The 19,331-nt window shown below is 58.2% G+C and overlaps 4 protein-coding genes and 1 non-coding gene across 5 annotated transcripts; 1 reads left to right on the top strand and 4 right to left on the bottom strand.

The window, feature by feature from the left end:
• Positions 1-5,308: 5,308 nt before the first annotated feature.
• VDAG_07022 (uncharacterized protein) lies at positions 5,309-6,865 on the bottom strand (the record flags this gene model as incomplete). Its single annotated transcript, XM_009655927.1, has 1 exon — positions 5,309-6,865. One exon carries the CDS (start codon positions 6,863-6,865, stop codon positions 5,309-5,311), a length of 1,557 nt encoding a protein of 518 aa, XP_009654222.1.
• A 1,426-nt stretch (positions 6,866-8,291) lies between these two features.
• On the top strand, positions 8,292-8,385 carry VDAG_20197. Its single transcript has one exon. It is a non-coding gene; the product is annotated as a tRNA-Leu (tRNA).
• A 941-nt stretch (positions 8,386-9,326) lies between these two features.
• Positions 9,327-10,808, bottom strand: VDAG_07021 (arrestin domain-containing protein; the record flags this gene model as incomplete). Its single annotated transcript, XM_009655926.1, has 3 exons — positions 9,327-9,569; positions 9,652-10,536; positions 10,731-10,808. 3 exons carry the CDS (start codon positions 10,806-10,808, stop codon positions 9,327-9,329), a joined length of 1,206 nt encoding a protein of 401 aa, XP_009654221.1.
• A 2,224-nt stretch (positions 10,809-13,032) lies between these two features.
• Positions 13,033-14,965, bottom strand: VDAG_07020 (siderophore iron transporter mirB; the record flags this gene model as incomplete). The annotated part of the gene is made up of 3 exons (XM_009655925.1): positions 13,033-13,958; positions 14,027-14,640; positions 14,706-14,965. 3 exons carry the CDS (start codon positions 14,963-14,965, stop codon positions 13,033-13,035), a joined length of 1,800 nt encoding a protein of 599 aa, XP_009654220.1.
• Positions 14,966-16,599: 1,634 nt separating this feature from the next.
• Positions 16,600-19,041, bottom strand: VDAG_07019 (RNA-binding protein rsd1; the record flags this gene model as incomplete). Its single annotated transcript, XM_009655924.1, has 5 exons — positions 16,600-17,055; positions 17,110-17,413; positions 17,472-17,936; positions 17,992-18,300; positions 18,362-19,041. 4 exons carry the CDS (start codon positions 19,039-19,041, stop codon positions 17,155-17,157), a joined length of 1,713 nt encoding a protein of 570 aa, XP_009654219.1. The 3' UTR covers positions 16,600-17,055; positions 17,110-17,154.
• Between the last annotated feature and the right edge of the window lie 290 nt (positions 19,042-19,331).

Raw genomic sequence — 19,331 nt, 5'->3', positions numbered from 1 at the left:
AGAGAGATTATGGTCTCGAGGTGTCTTATTATGTTGTGGTGTTCCAAATTACGTGGATGGGAAGAGGGGGGGGGGGGCAGATGTGGTCGGCTTATGTCGTCGAATGAGGGTTAGCGTGGATAATGCCTTTCCTTTAGAGCTGAATGTTGTTTCCCAGTTGAGGTGGGACTTTTGAGTCGTAGCAGGCACGTCGTGGCTTGGGCGGGAAGGTTCCGATCGAGGAAAGAGAGATGGGGCGAGGGGGCGGGTCTGTGTGTGTGTGTGTGTGTGTGTGTATGTTTGTTCCCTTGAGTTCCAGTGGACCAGCCGGTCTGCTTGTGTGGATGTGGATATGGGTGTGAGTGAGAGAGCGCGTATGTGTGCATCTGTCGTATGGAGGGAAAAGAGAGGGAAAAGGCAAGTCAAGGGGAAAGAAAGGGAGAATGGGTGGGGGGGCTTTTGGTATTAGTGTGTGACAAGGAGTGAGACGAAGCTTGCGGACTCAGTCATCATCAGTCGGTCTAGGTACCTAGGTAGGTAGGTAATGATAATGTGGTCATTGACCAAACCCGGCGCGGAACTTTCACTTGGAGAACCTAGGCACTCGGCAGACCCCTAGAATGTCCTGAAGCCACGAAGACCAAGCGAAATCTACCTAGATAGTGTGTCCCAACCGATAACCTGGGACAATTGGAGTGGAGCCCTGGCTTTGACCATCGAGTGTGTTTGGGGGATAACTTATGAACAAGGTTGATGAAATGCATGTGTTTGGTTAGTGCGAGGCTGATGGACTGTTGTTCAACTGGGGGGGTAGAATGGGAAGGGGGGAGGGGGGGCCCGAGGAAGAGGACAGACAGCAGCGACAGGAACTCTCTGGGACTCTCTGGGTGAGGTGGGTTCAGCATGAGCACTTTTTTTCTTGTCAACGATGGAAGGAGGGTACGAGGGTGAGGCAGTTGCAGCCGACTGGGTTTGTCAGAGTTTGCAAGAACTTACTCTCATGGCAATGCAAGGCACATCAGGTAAGTAGAGTCGAGTCGAGACGAGAGCAATTAAAGTGTTCCGGAATTATAGCGGGGGCATGCCAGCCAGCCACACAGCCCACCACTCACCATCCATAGCGACCACTCAAGCGAGTCGTGGCTCACCTCTGCCCAACAGCAGACACATACACACACACACACACAAACGCAAACGCAAACGCGCACACATGGTACACATCATGCCCCAACACAACTCGACACCAAGTAGCGCATTACCGACCAATTGGTTCCGGTCGACGTTCCCCGACATGGCCCCAAGCCAGCCCAGGCCCTTTCTGGCTATATAGGCGGTCCCACCTTGGACCACCCACCACCACCACCACCAGCCCACCAAGAAAGATCCTCCAGTCTGTTATCGGTACTTTCGCCAGGCAGATAGGTAGTGGGTGCCTATGTTACACTGGCCGATATTTCGCCGCTGCAGCAGTGAACTCATCGCTTCTTGAGTTTGGAGGCCAGCAGTCTGCTGCGACCTGCTGACTCGATCCGGACATAACCTCGTCTGGCCTCACCATCCCCGGCCTGTTGAGAGCCACGTTGGAAACCGGCCTCGAGATTGGATGAATAGGACAATTGCCAACTGACGGTATGCCATGCTAAGACACAGACGACCACATCACTCAAGCTGGAGGGAAAAGCCAATGCACGCACAGTGCGTCAAGACTTCAGGTTCACATTGGCTCCTTCGGCGCAGATACCCGCAGATTCACCTGCGTGCGCATTCCCAGACAGCATGCTGGGCGCCCTGTAATCCCCCTTCCGAACGTGCTAGTCTCAGGGCTTGAGTGGTAGGGCGACTGACTAACTGGCGACTTTACCCCAGATCCCGACTCCAATACCCGACTCAACGTCGCAAACGCGCATGTCCTCTGGTTCCATGACTCGTCAATAAAAACAACATGAAAAGAAAATAAAGAGCTTTCTGAAGTAACTAGCAAGAACTGAAGAAGGCCAATGGCGCCAACACTAAATCAACCAACACGCGCATACCTTGCGAGTGTCCATAGCTCGCAAGCATCCCTCGGCCCAGAGCTGTCGGGTTATGAGGCCCGCCGGCATCATTGGTTCAATCTGCTAATCCAAACCTGCAGGCGAGGTCCAAGTCTGCCTTTGCTGCCAAAGTTACAGGTGCGAAAGACTCTAGCGCTACCTTTGACTGTTGGAGCACGCCAAGTTGGAGTGGGATCGACTATCGGACTTTTACGGCTGACATGTCCACACCTCCTTTTCGTCACACCAATCCTTGCCAATACCAGCCCTTGTCAGTGTTGATCAAAGTGCACACGCCAACCGTAATGGATCGCACATTTCTAGACTCCGCCTACTGACCATGGGGGGGACAGAGAGAGTGCCATGCCGAATCCGAGCCCGAGGGAGCACTGGTAAAATCCAGATAGAAGCATCCAATCTCCAACAAACCCAAAACACTTGCCGATGGCTGTGCGGCATACCCACCTCTGCCTCGTTTCCTGGAAAACCAAATCACGTGGGTTCGACAATGTTCAGTCTCCTCACAGGTCACTCCACCTCGGCTCTGTCGCCTGTACAACTCGAAACCAAAGATGCCTCTGGCACCCGCCCCCCCTACCGACCCAGAGCCTTGAAGTTTTGAACTAGCCCCACATTGAACTGGGCAGAACACTTGGCCAGAGAGAGCGGGACGCCAGAGCAAAGTCTGATGCAATTGCTACCCCTGCCGAACAAAGGTTCCCATCCACCAGTGTTGGAGAATTCGGCCATGGCAATATGTGACAGCTCACGCTGGCCTCACAGAATTGCCACCGTCCCGTCATCAGGAGGTTTCCTGCGGTGGTACTTGTAGCTGCTACAAGTACAACTCGCCCAACTTCCGAAATTGGAGGCGCGTTCTTGAGTGTGTGTGTTGGTCGAAGGATGGGTGGCATGATCGCCGGCCTTGCCATGCAAGTCCAACGTTTGATGGCATCATCCATTCGTTGCGGCGCGGCAATTGACCCTGGCTCTTGGCCCCTTCCCACGTCAGTCTTTTTCTTCCTTTTCGGGCGCGACTCACCGATCAAGGAGACAACTGAGTACAGAATACCGTGTAAGCCAGCCAGCCTGCAAGACAGTCAAGAGAGACAAGACAGACAGACCCTGGACCCGGATCATGCAGAAGCGATAATCTAACCAACTAAATCCTCCTCGGCCCCGCCCTGGCCCCTTCTGGAACCAATTCCGCTCTTTCGACTGTGTCAATAGGACCATCCGCGCCGTAACGTGGCTGCACGTCTGACATGATATCTAAGCCCCCCAAAGGCGCGCGCCGCGCTGACACTTGGTTCAGGGATTTGCGCGAGCTGCCCAGTGCGCAACCGTGCGCCAGAGCAACATGCGGGCACATCACCCACAAAAGTGCCCGTTTCCCTCATGATAAGCATACGCATTGTCACACGTCGAACGAGCCACAATCACGACCTGACGCATGTGGATGGCGTGCGTGGGCCGCAAACCTTTTGGTCTCCGACGAAGCAATGTTCGGACATGGCCAAAAGCGGCAACAGCGAACGTAGCCGAAACAACTTTGCCGGCTAAACAGGTGCCGATACCACACTGTATTTGATGCGACTCTGGTGGCAATACACACACACACACACCATTGTCTTCGCACTCGACCAGCCTTGACCAGCCTTCGTCCTGGGCAAACTACACAACAGATCACAGCCCGCAGCTGAGCGGAACCCCTTCTGATGAAACGGAGTTTATGAAGCTGCCCAATCATCACATCACTAGTGCAAGGTATCCCAAAGTGCAAAGTGAGGTTCCACCAGTCAGCGAATTGCCAAGTCTACCGAGACAACATCATTCTACAGTTTGTCTCCTTGGGTGCCCTCCATAATGTCTTACGTACAAGTACCTACTCCAGGATGGCTTAGCTGGGTGTCTACTACTCTCGATCTATCGATTCTTCCTCGGCCACCTCTATCGCACTCGCCCCGCTCTGGCCCATGACGAAGCACGAGCAACTTGGGGTGCCTTTGCAAGGTGTTGCGCACAACAGCGCCACGAGACAACGCATGCTTCTTCCTTTGTCAACCTATCAACTGGCCGGCCGAACCAGTTGGTAGGTTGGTTGGTTGGTTGGTAGGTAAGTAGGTAATTTGGCACGCTCGACATCCCAGCCATTTACATTTCTCGCTGTACGTAGGTTCTCATGTGATTCAAGCCCCTGCAAGCAATGCACAGCGTGGGCCAGTCATCATGTTGGCGACATGCGCCTCGCGACGTATGGACTAATAGAGCGCGCGCACGTCCCAGTATCGATCGACACGCATGCTCTTCCAGTTTCAGCAGCATACGACAGGCTGGCGGTCAACCAGACGATGAACAGAGGAGACGATGGGTTACTTGTGTGTTATTTCCCGCGTTTGGAGCGGAAAGTGGTGATAAGACCCTGGCCACATGGCGGTTGAGTATGACACCAGCCAGTTGACTCGATTCTGTTCTGTCTACCCTCTCACCTACAAACACGCTCTAGCCCCACAGCAGAAGCACTAGACGTCAATCTAGCTTCAATGGCCCGGCTCACAAGCCACGAATTTGCGCTCTTCGCCCCAGGCGTACAGCTTGGCGTGCCTCTCTACAGGCATCTCCTCACACCCGACCAGGCGGACCGCTGGGATGTGGGACGCGAAGGATCGCGAACGGAGCCCCATCTTGCGACGCAGGGTTAAGGGCTGTCGGGTCGTCTTGCCAATTAATAGGGGTAGTGCCACCAATCTGGCCATATCAGTTGTGCGCCATGCACATCCAGTCCTGTTTACCTGCGGCCGACTTCTCAGGAGTGCGCATGCAGGCCACCAGGGTAAGAAGGGCTATAGGCTGCATGTGACTTCTTACTACTTGGTAAAGAGGACGTCGCAGTTCGCTCTTCTACCTTTGCCACTTGCGCTCAAAGGCATGACTCACTCTGGCTGAGGTCAATACAACTCTTTGCTTGTGACGAAGGCCACCAGGGCGGAGCCCGGATCGCGATGAACACTGATGCGCGTATCGCAAGCTGGGAGTGTCGATCCCCAGTGGCGCTTTTTGCTTGCTTCTCGTGATGCTCAGGTTCGGGCGCAAAATAGCGAGCGTGGCCTCGGACCTCCTGATGAGAGAGGGCGAGTGAGTGAAGGAAGAGTCAAGGCCACAAGCACATAAGGCGTCATCAGACAGCGCAGATTGTGTGTCTCACGCGGCATGCCGCCAGAAGCATCGGCAAACTGCTGCAGCTCGGTCTGGTTGCAACCTCAGCTTGTACGGATGTTCTGTCTCTCTCTCTCGCCTCATCTCCGACCACGTCCACCACGGCCCCTGCCTCCTTTTCCGCCGCGGCCTCCGCCCCTCTTCCCACCTCGGCCGCGGTTCGGCAGGTCGAAGCGCTCGTACAGCTTCTCGTCGGCGAAGGCCGCCTGGCCGAATCGCATAAAATTGACGAGGCCGCGGTCGACGACGGAGATGAGCACGTTGCGATGGCCGTGCTTGAGGCGCGGGTAGAAGCGCCCCGGCGCCGAGAGGGATGCGTCTGCGGGGTCATAGGGCGTCGAGTCGAAGAGAGCTTCGAGCTGCTCCAGCTCTGGAACGAACGTGTCCCTGGCGTCGACGACGGCGATGCGCAGGTCGGGCGGTGGCGGATCGCTTTTGGAAAAGACTGGGTGCTTGGACGGGCGCCAGACATGGAAGAAGACCTTGAAAGGGTCCTCGGGCGCGGCTGTATCGGCCGCCTTCTCGCGGGGGTCGAAGCGAGGGATCAGTTCGAGCTGTTTGTATATCGGGGCGTATTTGCGGTAGAGACCGGGTCGGACGAGGGGCCCGAAGGGAGGCGCTTGGCCGCCACGCTCTGGTCGGCTCAGGAGAGAGAAGAGCCATTGCCAGACAGACTTTGGTTGGGCTGATGCCGGTGATGGTGCAGCATGGGTCGCCGTCTCGCCCGCGGGCGCCCGCTGGACGTGGTAACCGCCTCTCTTGAGGTGTGCGTAGACCTGGTATTTCGGCAACGTGATCTTTCCGCGCTCGCCCTCGACGCCGATGAGTAGCGCATAGGCGGCTTGCAGGCTGAGGGGAACGCCATCGGCGAACTCGTCGTCATCGTCCTCTTCTTCTCTGTCCGCCTCTGGCTCTCCGTCAGCCGGCGCGCCGCTGTGCTTGTCGTCGCCCCGCTGTGCCGTCGTCTTGCTGCCCTTCCTCGCGCCCTGGGTCCTCTTGATCTCCTGCCCCGGCATCAGCTCCTGCAGCGTCCTGTCGGGCCACCACAGGTCCATGGACCCGCGCTCGAGCATGAACAGCGCCTCCTCGGGCAGCAGCCAGACCTTGCCGACGGCGGGGCTCGGCGGCTTCATGCCGCGCACGGTGCGTCCGACGGACCTGTTCTGCGGGCCCTTGAGCTCCTCCAGCACGACGACCCTGTCGGCGGCGTGCAGGGCCGGGTCGAGGGCGGCGGCGAAGGCGGGCGGCGCGGCGGCGAGGGCGGCGAGGGCGGCGGGCCAGTAGTCGGCAAACAGCCAGCCGCGGTTCCAGTCGCCCGTGTGCAGGCGCGTGTAGGCAAGGACGTCCTCGATGACGCGGCGCGACGTCTCGAGGGCGGCGTCCTGGGCGCGCGTGCCGTGCGCCTCAAAGTCCTTCTGCCCCTTGCGGATCGTCTGCGAAGACACGCCCTTTTTGGAGAACATGGAGGCGAAGAGGGCCATGTCGAAGGGGGCGTCGGCGGGGTCGTCTTCGTGGTCGTGGGCGTCGGGGTCGCCATTGTTGGCGTGGGCTTTGGCGTTGGCATTGCCCTTGTCTGCGAACGGCGCCGGCGCCGGCGACGGCGTGAGGAACGGGTTGTCGTCGTCGTCGAGGGGCATGGTCGGAGAGAGAGGGGGGACTTCGGTGTCTGGTATGCGTGCTCGGGGAGAGGGTGGGCGGTTTCGTCTTTTCGTGGTCGTCGATGCAAGGCGGAAAGGGCAGCAAAAATCGGGAACAGTGCCTGGGCGGAAGCTACCCCAATCCAGTCTCCAACGAACCCCGCGCTCCGCACTGACCTGTGCCGACAGCTTCACCCTGTGATGGTGGCATGAGTCTTGTTTACTGGGTGGGTGCTGTAGGTGTGGTTTTATTTTTTCAATTGGCCTTGTGTCTTTGTCTCTCTTTGCTGTTTCTCCTTCTAATACTCGTCCTGGTGTGCCTGGCCCCGGTGCGCCTCGAAGATCACAATGTTTCTGTCGAGATCTGAAGTACAAGCTGTCATCACGGGAACAGACGCCCTCTGTGACCTCGTGTAGCACTGGTCAAATTAATTAACTTCTCATACTGCCATTGGTATGTCTTGAACTTCGTACTCTTCCCTGCCTCTTTCTTGAAAGGCAGACGTCTCCAGCACTTTGTTGTCAGCACCGGCCGAAATCCTACTTATCCCATGTGACAGTCAACAATCTACCCGCGTGTCCATAGCTGCAGCTTCCCGAGTCCAGTTCGCATAGTCACAGGAGAGTTTGGTGGAACAGAGAATATGAATGCAGTGTCGAGTCACGCCCGCTGCCCACCCAGTTTCCAAACCTCACCCCTCATGTATACATGGAGACTCGAGCGTACAAGCCAGACTTGTTTCCCACAATGACAGATTCTCAAATCATGATTGTAACAAGTTTAATTCAGGGAAGCCTAGGAGCCCATAGTTTCATGTTCACATCAAGTACTTCTGCGTCACTCGAAGAGCACAGACTGATGCTCAGTCAGATCATCACCCACAGATCCAGGCGACGTCCACTTTCAGAGTATAACAACTCCCTCCTCTTAATCAAAACTCACGCATAGAAAGTGCACAACGGGACGAGAAGTGGCCTCGGGGTTAGACGAAGGGCCCTGGCCTCGCCGCATGAAAGGCCTGCCCGGCCATGAAACTCCCACGCCGTATGCACCATGGCTCGTGGCTCGTGACACGATGTGGCATTATTGCGAGGACAGTATGGACTAAGCCATAGATAGCTCACGCGAGGCCCGATACAATGATGGCTACTGAATACATCTTTCGTAAACAATGTTGCGACGTCAAATAAGCAAAGAGCTTCTGACACGCACCGTCAAACACGATCGCCCAGATCCGACACAACCTGGCAGGACAGCATGCATTGAGTCCAAATTGGAGTATACCGCAGGCTTTTGCACCACACTTTCTCGTGTCACACATGAGAGTACAAGAAACACCCCGTATGGCAATTCCGTGGTGCATCGAGGTCACGCTGAGTGTACATGAGCCCCACCTTCGGCCACTTCTCTCACTGAACCCCAATCGGAGAGGTGGCCGAGTGGTTAAGGCGCTGGTTTTAGGTATATCTCGATATTCCACCAGTGGGGAACCGCGCGAGTTCGAATCTCGTCCTCTTCAGATGTTCTTTTGCTCTACACACATTGTCTGCATTGATTGTCTCGTGCTCCCTTTTTTGGTCCATGATTTGAATGCATAGTGCCGTAACCAATATATTGGTTCGAATTTCCCCATGAGGACATGGCGGTTCAATGATACATACGCATCGCCAGCCAAAGAGTGAGCCTGCCGCTTCACGGCAAAGCCCTCATCTCGTCCAGTGTTGCACTTCGCAGAGCCAGTCTCAAAAGCTACCCTCACAGGGGGACCCCGGCTGTCATTGAAAAGAATCATTGTTTCGCTTTGCACCAGACGCCGCGAAACGTCCGTCTATCTCCTCTACCGCACCCCAAAGCCGGCTCATCCTGCTGCTGCACCAAGCCAGCCAGCAGGTCGATGGCCGCCCGCCTTTCCTACCGGCCGCCCTGCACCATCGTCAAAGCTCGTTTCACGTCATGATTATATGTACGTCCGGCCGCCCTCCGGTCGCCGCCTGGGCTCCCCGCCAGAGAGCCTGCCATGATGGGACCGCGCTGCCCGTCTCCTGGCCACAGATGGCACCAGTTTCTTCCCCACCTCCGGCCGGTGCGCTGCTCTGCATGCCGGTGTCCCTGCACCCCGACGTCTTCTTTGCCGGGCGCGTAGAAGCTTCTGGCCGTCGGGACGTGGCTTCTTCCACATGACAGCAGTGACCGTCTTTTCGCACGTGCGAAAGCTCACTTGCGCAGCGTCGTGCCGATACTGCCCTCGGCGTATGAAGAGGCTGCTCGCTGTAGACGGGGCCCTGCGGACGCTCTCCAGCCTCCACGGCAGACGGGGCCAGGGCAGTCGGAAGAGTGCGGTCCGTGTATATACGATGGAGCGGCCGCCCGTGCGCCGGGTATTCTCCGCGACCGACGGCAGGAGAATGAGTTTTTGTTGGTTGTTCATGTTTCTCGTACCCCGCTGACGATTGGCCTCGCTCACTCAATGAGCGGCTTCTTCTGTCCCCCCACGATGCACAACCCCAGCGTGTGGAGGGCCTCCCTGTCGTTGGCTAGTATGATCCTCCTCGCCGGCAGCATGGGGTTAATCGGGTCGACGTGCGACGCGTCCATGGCGGCCTGCTCGATGGCGTCCATCTCCTCCTTGCAGCCCTGCTGGTCCATGGGGCAGATGACGAGCGGCACCCGGGCCGTGACGTCGCGCGCGGAGCTCAGTTGCGCCTGCAACCAGTTAGTCAGTCGGTCCGTCCGTTGGCCAGGCATCCCATGTATGCAGCACAAGTGAAGGAGGGGCGGGACCTACCTTGACGGTCAAGTAAAACTCAATTTTGTAGAGGGTCGATGTTGTCGTGAACGACATGACCTCGTACATGGGGAACGCTGGCTTGCCGCGCCTCACGATGCCGTCCGGGTCGCGCAGGTCCTTGGAGGGGAACACGAGCCCGAGGTTGGTGGCGTAGCCGGCCTCGGGCAGCTTCGCGGCCACGGACTGCACGTGCTTGGCAATCTTGTTGACCTTTTTCTGGGGCTCGTCGCCCTCGGGGTTGTAGGTGATCTCCTCGTCGATGGAGACGGTGATCTTTTGTATGGTGACCTTCATGGCCTTCTTCATCCAGTCGGGGTTCGGCACGAGCTTGATGTACACGGTGATGGGATCGAGGGGCCCATAGCTCCACTTGGGCACGGAGATGCCGAGGGTGACGACGCTGTCGGACGTGTTGGTCCTCGTCTCGGGCTTGTTGTACATGCCAAAGGTCGACAGGGTGTCGTAGCGCTGCAGCGGCATGGGGAAGGCGTACTTGTTCTGGATGCTGTGGTCCTGCTGGACGGTGACGACCAGCTCGTAGAACGTCTCGGCGGTGCGGCTCGGCAGCTGGAGCGAGGCGGGGGGGATGCGGCGGTTTGTCTCCTCACCGCCGCGGCCGAAGGGGATGAAGAGGACGAAGGGCAGGTCCATGGCGATGACGCTCTCGGCCTCGCGACCGGTCTGGCAGCGGAAGAGCAGGAGCTCCTTGCCGACGACGTCGGTGGTCTCGCGGCGCGGCGTGCCCAGGTGGCGCTTGGCGACATTCTCGGCGGCGGGGTGGATGGTTTCGCGGCGCTGCAGGCAGATGCGCACGAGGGAGACGGCCACGGGCATGGAGAAGCCCTGGGAGGGGCGGATCTCGACCTTGCCTTCGATTCGGGGCTGTGAGGGGGCAGGCGCATGCGGTCAGCAAGGTGTTGTGTACAGCGCGAGAGGTTCCGTCGTCTCGTTGCTTGCCCCGACAACGGCGCAAGGGCAACACAGCACAGACACACAGCGAGGCAGACAAGGACACGCGCAGGAAGAGAGGAGAGGGAAGAGAGAGAGGAGAGGGAAGAAAGAGAGAGAGGACGCACTAATGTTGCTGATATGCCCGGGTAGCCGACGAGGAAGTTACTATTCGGCGGGCCAGAGACCCTCACGAAGGCGGCCATGGTGCCGTGATCGCCAGGGTCCAGATCGCGCGGGCGATTGCCTCAAGACGTTTTGTCTGTCGGTGGGTTCAGACGTTCAGTCTGGCTAGGACGAGCGGCACGGCCCCGGTGGTGCTGGCGGCGTGGATTTGGTTACTGCTGAGCAGGCAGAGCTGCCGTCGGAGGTGCTCTCATGCGTAGGGCGCGGGGGGGTTGGAGGTATCGAGGAGCTCGGACGTGGGGTGGTTCGTAGAAATGAGGGCGTCCCGATGACGGCGGATGGGGTTCGCGATTCGGCCAAGGCTGTGGGTGTCGTGGGCGTGGTGGGCAAGCTGAGCTTGGCAGAAGGTATTACATGCTCGAGACGGCACCAAGGGGAGGAGGCGGGGGGACTCTGCGGCGTTGTCGTGTGCGACTCGGAGGCGGGTATTCGTTTGTCGTGAGAGGCAGGTCGAGGTTCCAAATTGCGAGCCAAGGCAAGGCCGGTTGAGGGCAGCTAGACGGGTCTGATGAAAGCGTAAACACTGTAGGTGGCAATGCAGGTATGTCCAGTAAGAAGAAGAGGCTCTCAGGGAGTGTGTGGGAGGGGAGGGCAGAGCCGACGGCGAGGCAGAGCAGTGGCAGCGCGAGATGCAGAGGCAGGCAGAGAGGTAGATGCAGAGGCCGAGATGCAGCAAGCAGGCAGGCAGGCAAGCAGGTAAGACAGTAGGTAAGCAGCTCTGAGTGGTTCGCGGTACGCAGTACGCAGTACGCAGGCGGTATGCAGTACGGACGGAGTACAAGAGTGTGCCACTGCTGCGTTGTGCTCGCAACATTGGGTGGGCATAGACAAGAGCAATCAACCATGCAGCGTTGTGCTTGGGTCGGATGCTACCCGCCAGACGGATGATGCTGGTGCGGAGTACTACTGGGGTGGTGGATTGATTATAGATTATAGCGCCCAAGCTCCCAGTTCAGCGCCGAGCCCGCTGCAACTGCTCTGAGCCCGCTGCAACTGCTCTTACCCCAGCTGCTGTTGCTGGGCACCTGGGGCCTCTGGCCTCGGGCCGCTTGGGCACTGAGCCAGGCACCGACGTGGGGCTCCCAGGTCGTCATCATCCCCCCTCCTCAGAGCTTCATCTCAGGTAGGGACCCAGAGGAGACTCGCTAGCTCTGTCAACAAAGGGCCCAACCCACGGCAACGACCCTTTCGCGTTGCCTCATTCGATCCAGCCTCGTCGCCCATTTCTACCTAGCCATGCCTCTAGGGTGCAAGCTTCGATCCGGCTGCGGCTCGGCCGTCCAAAAACATAGCATGACCACACAACGTACAGCGACCGTGGTGTGAGGCTCGGCTTCGCACGAATGAGGCACCGCCATCTGACATTGCGCTTACTCTCCCCTATGCTGTCCCCACCTACTTGGGTACTGAACACAGGCAAAGTTAAAGGACAGGAACAAACATGGATGGTGACGGAGCACCAGAGCTGAATGATGGGTGATGCCGATGCTGTCAAGCTTTCAGCCCCCAAACCCCAGCCCTGCTGGCGCTTCGGCGCTACCAGGCAGCCTACCAGGCAGCGTCATCGGCACACTCGGCGCATCTGGGCCGTTCAACATGGAGGCTTGTTCGGAGGGGGCGGAGGGGAGTCTATTGCCTGGCGGTAAGAACGGATCTTGTCGAAAAGTCACGATACCTTTGTGTCTCGTGCTCCCGCAGCGGTACCTTGGGTCTTCCAGCCATGGCCATCATACATTCTCTGCAACGGCTCCCAGGATGCTCATTGTGCATTGCTGTCTCCTCACATGGCGAAAAAATGATCAAATTGTTCGCTTGTCGATAGTGCAACGAATTAAGCGCTTGGTCCTGCATACGTAGCATATGCGCCTCGAACCCTGGGGTCGTTAACCACAAGCCACGCGAGAGCGGATCAAGTGGCGGTCATCTTTCTCGCTTATATCGTCTCGCCTATCTATTCCGTTATTGCAGGGACACTTCAGTGGTATTATAGCTCATCCTTTATTTACCTAGACTCCTCATGCTCTATCCGTGGCATGAACCCCAAGTTCATTATCTACCTACCTACATGTAGGTAGGTAGAGTAAGGTAGGTAGGTACGGTACCATCCTGTCCTTCAATGTACGCCTCACTGACGTGGCTGTGGTGGCTGGGGATGCGGAACATCAACCCCGCCTCACCTGCCTACCTTGGTTAGGTACCTAGACATGTCAACATCAACTCCCCCTGACACGGACATCAGACCACCTAGAACACAACACCCTTGGTCTGCTTCATCTCGCCCACGTTCAGGTCCTTCAGCATGCAGATCCACACAATCAGCACACCCGCAATGCCCCTCCCCGCCGCCAGCATCCTCGTCTGCGCATAGCCGTACGCCTGCTGGATCGCGAGCCTCTCGGGGCTTCCCACGGGGTACGACAGCTGCGCGACAATGTCGCCGTACACGACCAGCGCGTCCACGCCCTCGGGCAGGTAGCGACGCAGCGCCGGCAGGAACGTGTTGGTCCAGATGGCCCCCGAGATGGTGCTGCCGACGGCACCGCCCATGCCGCCGCTGACAAAGAGCATGGCCAGCGCCGCCGCCACGTGCTGGTGGTCCACCGCCGCCAGCACGGCGATCTGCATGCCGAGGATGAAGATGGCGCCGCCGATCGACGTGAAGATCTGGCACATGACAATGTACCCAATCTCGCCGTTCGGCCTGCGGAAATGGATCATGAGGCCCAGGCCCAGGACGTAGAACGGCACCGCCACGAAGAAGAGCCAGCGGAACCGCCCCGTGCGCCGGATCAGGTACCCCACGATGAACAGCAGCACGCCCGAAACCACCTGGAACGTGCTGTTGACGTAGCCGGCCTCGGCCACCGTCACGTTGTTGACCACCTGCAGGAACGACGTGAAGTAGCTGTTCCACGACGAGTACGACATTTGGTACGTGAAATCGATGAGGCACGCGCCCAGGACCGTGCGGTCCGTGAGGAACTTGTGCTTGAGGAACGGCACTGGCGCGAGGTACACCTGGTACAGCGCAAAGCCCACGAGCGTGACGAAGCCCATGACGATCATGGCCATGATGTAGTCCGTCGACCAGCCGTTCGGCGCCGACCGTGCCAACGTGAACGGCAGCAGGAACACGGTCAGGCCGCCGGCGAACAGGAAGACGCCGAAAGCTGTGCACCAGATCAGTCACTGAAACAAAAACACCAGCACGGCTGACGGACAGCAGGCGCGAACTCACCATCAAATTCTTTGAGACCGTAGACGATCTTCTGGGGAATGGTCCGGCCGCTCTTCTCCCTTGTGTTGATGAGGCCCTGCTTCTCGGCCTTGCGGAGGTTCAGCTTGAGCACGCCGAATAACGGGAACGTGACCATGGGTACGATGATGGCCATGCACCCGAATCCCCATCGCCAGTTGAACCCGTTGAAACCCTCGGCGGCCTTGCTTCCGGCGAATGCCGTGATCATGTAGGGCGAAGATGTGAAGGCGAAGGCTAGGCCACGGTTGCGCAGGTTCGTCGCGTCGGCGGCGAGCACGCACACGGTGTAGATGGCACCACCGAAACCGACAGAGTAAAAGACCTGCGCGGCGCAGAAAGTGGCAAGGTTCTCCGACACGGCCATGAGGACGAGACCGAGGGTCGCAAAGCCGATCATGAGCAGAAAACCTTCGGCACGGCCCCAGACGTCGAGCATCTTGGCCATGGGGATGTACACGGCAGCCGTGATGGCGCTCGAGACGATACCAATGACCGTTAGGAGCGAGTGCGATTGGAAGTCGCTCGTGACGTATGGCGTCAGGCCCCACAGGATCGAAAGTCGGAACCCGTTGGTTAGGAAGAGGAGCCAAATGCTGCGATATGTCAGGAACGAGTCACCAAAGGCGTAGACTCTGCTGGGTGGACAATGTTGACTTACAGGATCAGACATGCTGCCAGGTAGCCCTTGGTCCAGGTCAGCGTCACAGCCTGGATCTTCTGAACACCGAGCTGCGCATTCTTGCTGGGCACCAGCTCGTCGGGGATGGCGTTCTTCTCGTCATCGTAGATGGCACCGCCGTCAGCGCCCGCGGTGGCCGGCGCGGCCTGGATCTCGAGGTCGGCCGCTGGGGCGGCAGCTTCGGCGTCGCCTCCCGTCTTGCGACCCACCGCGTTCTTGAGGTTGTCCAAGATAGCCATGGCTGGTATGTAGGGACGACAGGGTAGTCAAACGTGCTGGTTCTCACGACTCGTGCATGAGGGAAAGAACGCTGAGGATCATTCCCCTACTTGTACCTCCACCTCGGGACTTGGCCAGCTTTTTTTTTTTTTTCTCTTCCCACCCAGTGCCTCGGGTGCCTCTCACAGGATGTCAGCGTCAAGCAGAGACGATCCGTTGTCGGCGGGCAAAGGCGGACCGAGATGGGCTGCCAAGGTGCAAGTAGTATCCATCGTGTTCGCTGGTGCCGCTACTACCCAGGCCGTAGGATTCGCACTAGTGTTCAAATCAGTAGTTTGGGATGGAGATCGCGAGGACTTTCGTGAGCTTTTTTATCTGATTGATCTCATCTGATTAGATCCCACTTTATAGCCCGGCCCATGTAAGGGACCACCCCTGACGAGCCTGTTAAGCTTAGGTTCTAGCCCGAGACCGCGTGGCAGGATTTGCATGGGGGAGGCAGGTCCTTTACCCGACACTTGTCGGCCGGAGCAAAGCCGCCTGGCCGTGCAGTCCAAAGGACCGCAAGAACACCCGCCTCGGATGCACAGTTTGGTGTCGGATGAGCGGTTGAGGCGTCGACTGTTCGTGGGGGTGGAGTGGAGCGCACTGCACACGTCGAATCCCCGGCTCCATCGACAGTCGTAATATTGCGAAAAGGGGGGATAGAAGAGGTAACTTGAGCTCGATCATCTCCCCTTCTCTCCCTTGCTGTACGTGGCTCTCAGCCGGCGATGAACAGCAGAAGACAACTGCCCGTAGCTGGGTGCGGTGCGAACGCCGACCTCGAGGCTAGGCTAGGGTCGCTGCTGCAGCCATGGCGTCGGGCCGTGAGCTTGGCACCATGTGCCTAATAGGATGTTTTTTTTTCTCCTCTGCCGCGCCATATCTTGCCCTTCACCGGGGTTGGCTAAGTTGCGATGCAAGTGTCTGGTGTGCTCCTCCAAATGCCGTTCCCGACCACGGGGTTCATGTGCATGTCTCTTAGGAGGTAAATCATAGGCAGGGCCTCATCAAGCGAGAGCTGCAGTGTGCAGACACAGTTGAGAGAGAACATGGCAGTCTAGAGGCAGCACGAACGCAACATACTAGGCGGGTATCAAACCCAGCAGGGTCGAGGTGCTCACAACTCGGAGCGCCGCCTAGCATGCAAGCAGCGACGGCTAGACAACACCCGTGCCCTTGTACACAGGGATGGGTATCAAATCACAAGAACGGGCAGAGCTTGGCGGTCCACTTCGCCGCATACAAAAGCACAAGAGTCGGGACTGAGAGGGCAGGTATAGCCTCGTCGAGGTTCGGCCCAAGTTATTGGATCCAAAGCCCAGGCTCTGGCCTGCGGGCCTAGTGACCGCCCCGGCAGGCCCTTCATACCTCTCATCAGAATTTGCAGCGCTTCCGAGTGCGGTGCCGTCGCGTGCCCTCTGTGACTCCCGTCAGGGATCATCGGGTCGGGTCATTGCACTTCCACGTAACGTAGCTCGGTCGTTCGTCAGGGTCCTGCGCAAAGAGCGAGGCCGAGATGAGACTCGGCTTGTAGGAAGAATGATCAGCCCTAGATCAAATCGACCATCACAAATACCAAGAGGAAAAAGCGGGAAGAACCTAGGTAGATAGGTGTAAGATCTGACAGAATTTTTGTTTCCTTCATTGAGCAAAAAAAAAAAAAAAGACATTACCACAAACGCCGTAAAGCAGCGCCGGCGTGTTTTATGACCTAAGCTACACACAATCAGCCAAGAGACCGCTTCGATTTACGAGACCGGAAACCTAGAGTGGCCGCGCACAGAACAACCGCAACATGAGCATCTGAGCGCTGGGCTGCAAGATCCTGTACGTCGAGTCGAGTCGGTGTGAAAGTCCTGTTAGATTAAAGGTAGCGGGAGCCAGTCGGGACGGGGCGCGATCGAAGGCTGATACCAGAACATCCGATACCACGGGCCGCAAGATGAAACACAAAAACAATTTTCCTCCCAACCGTCCGGTTCCGAAAGGCGGCTGTTTATCGCCTGGGGCGTTCGAAAGTGGTGGTCGTCATCGAGAGATAGACCAAGGGAAGAGCACTAGAACACTACCTTGCAAGTCAGAAAACCAAGGTGGACCGTCTCTGTTTCGGACTGCCTACCTGATGAGTCCTAAAGCCGCATCTTGACGTGGCGAACATTAGCTTTTAGATCGCTCTGGTGCGAGAGAACAAACTGCTGTAGACCGCATCTACAACAGGTGACGCGTCGATCATCCTGCCGCCAAAGTAACGGCCGTTCAATCCCTTGATGGCATTCTCTCCACCCTGCACCTTGTCGAACTTGAGATAAATGTCGCCCTTGGAGTTGGGGTCTACCGAGATGTGAACGACGCGGCCGTACTTGCTCTCGGCCTCCTGGCGCACGTCATCTTCGAGCTCCTTGGCCCAGTCCTCACCCTCTTCCCTGCGATGCTGTTAGTTGGTGCCACACAAGCGGACGAGGCAAGCAAGGTTCAACGTACTCTTCGGGATCAAACATGTTGTGCAGCACGACGCAACGACTGGCCATGTTCACGTTGACCGGGAGAGGCTTAGTCTCCGTCTTGGGCTTCAGCGTCTGGCGCTCATCTACGGCGTTGCTCGCGTCGTCAGTCCTGGCAAGCTTCCTCATGAGGGCATCACGACTGTAGTTGTTAAAGTTGACACCGGCGACATCCGTGTCGTCAAGGGCACTCGCGCCGCCCGACTTTTCGCTGTCGCGACCGCCCGCGCGGTCAAACGTCGAGTTCTGGGGCCCACGGCCACCGGCGCCGGAAAAGGCGGAGCCCTGGAAGGGCTGTTCGCGGCCGGAAAATCTCTGCAACAAGTTGGCAGTGCTCTCTGGGGTGAACTTATCGTTTCCGAGACCGACACGGATGGGACGACCGGCAAGGTCGAACCCATTCATCTTCTCGAGGGCCTCCCTAGCCTGGCCTGCATCCCGGTACCTGAAACGTGGGTTAGCATGCATATTCATGGTGCCAAAGAGGGACATGTACTCACTGCACAAAGCCATAGCCGCGGCTGCGGCCAGTGTCATCCTTCTGCAGTTGGACAAACTCGAGCTCGCCGAAGGGCTCGAAAACGGCCTGCAAGTCCTGCTCCGTCACGTTGAAGTGAATGTTCCCGACGTAGAGGCGGTGGAAGGGGATCGAGTTCGACTGTGTACCGGCTGCTTCCGTCGTGCGAACCTGACGGTTCTTCTCGGCTTCGGTAAGCTGAACGATGATAGGGATACCTAGCAGCTTCTGTCCGGTGAGCTGGAGCGCCTGCGTGACAGTGTCTTCGGATTTGAATTCAACATAACCAACTCTGTCTCCAGTTAGCAAAAAATCAAAAAATCGTCATGGTCATGGCTTCGGGAAAGTCTCACCCCTTGGATCTCTGGCTGATGCGGTCTTTGACAATCTGGGCTTCGTTGACGGGGCCGACCTTCTCGAAAAACTCCTTCAGCTCACGAGTGCGCAGGCGGGCGGCCAGCTGCTGGACGAAAACGGTCCTCCGATCGCGCTCATCTTCGGTAAGCGGCGGCGTGCCCTCGCGCTTGGACGGCGTGTGCCTGTCATCGTCGCGGCCACGACGATGATCTCCAGAGTAGCGGTCGGAGCGGTCGCGGTCGCGGTCCCGTTCGCGACGGTCCCGGTAGTCGCGGTCGTCGCGGCCGCGGCGCGACCTGTGCGGCGAGCGCGAACGGGAGCGCGAACGGCCGCCGCGCCCGCCGCCGCTGCCGCGGTAGTAGTCGCCATCTCTGTGACGGCGTGAGTGACGGCGGTCATCATCTCGGCTTCTGCTTCGTCGCCTACTCTTGTGGCTTCCTGCGTCGCTCCGCGGCGTGTCTGCCTTGTGATCGTCGGGGGTGCCTCGATGGCTGCGCGAGGCGCTGTCGCGGCGCTCGCGGCGTCGGCGGTCGTGGTCGCGCTCGCGCTCGCGGTCTCGCTCCTTTCTCTCGGAGCGGTCTCGGTTCGACTGGTCGTCGGCGTCTGCTGTCGGCTTCGGGTCTGTCGCTCCGTTGGCGGTCGCGTCCAGGAGGGCCTCCACATCTAGGTTAGACATCTTGGCGGGTCTTTGTGTGTGGTCTACACCAGAGGATTAGTGCCTTGTCTTTCGTCAGCCGCTGTGCACCTCCGTTTTTGAGCGTAGCGATATGGCAGGATTGGAAGCCTCGTGAGGTGAGCGGAATGGCCTGCGTGCTGTCGTGGATGTCGATTCGACCGTTTGGCTGGGGAAAAACTGAGGGGCAGGGAACAGAGTGAGGAAACGGGCGAAATCAATCGCTGGCGCTGGGTGCGGTCATCTTGCTGACGGCACAGTCACGTGGTTGCTGCCTAGTACTGGTGTACACC

Source organism: Verticillium dahliae, genomic scaffold, assembly GCF_000150675.1.
Source record: "Verticillium dahliae VdLs.17 supercont1.15 genomic scaffold, whole genome shotgun sequence".
Classification (NCBI taxonomy): domain Eukaryota; kingdom Fungi; phylum Ascomycota; class Sordariomycetes; order Glomerellales; family Plectosphaerellaceae; genus Verticillium; species Verticillium dahliae.
Note: the sequence above shows the minus strand (reverse complement) of the source record. Positions and strands in the feature narration are given on the sequence as shown.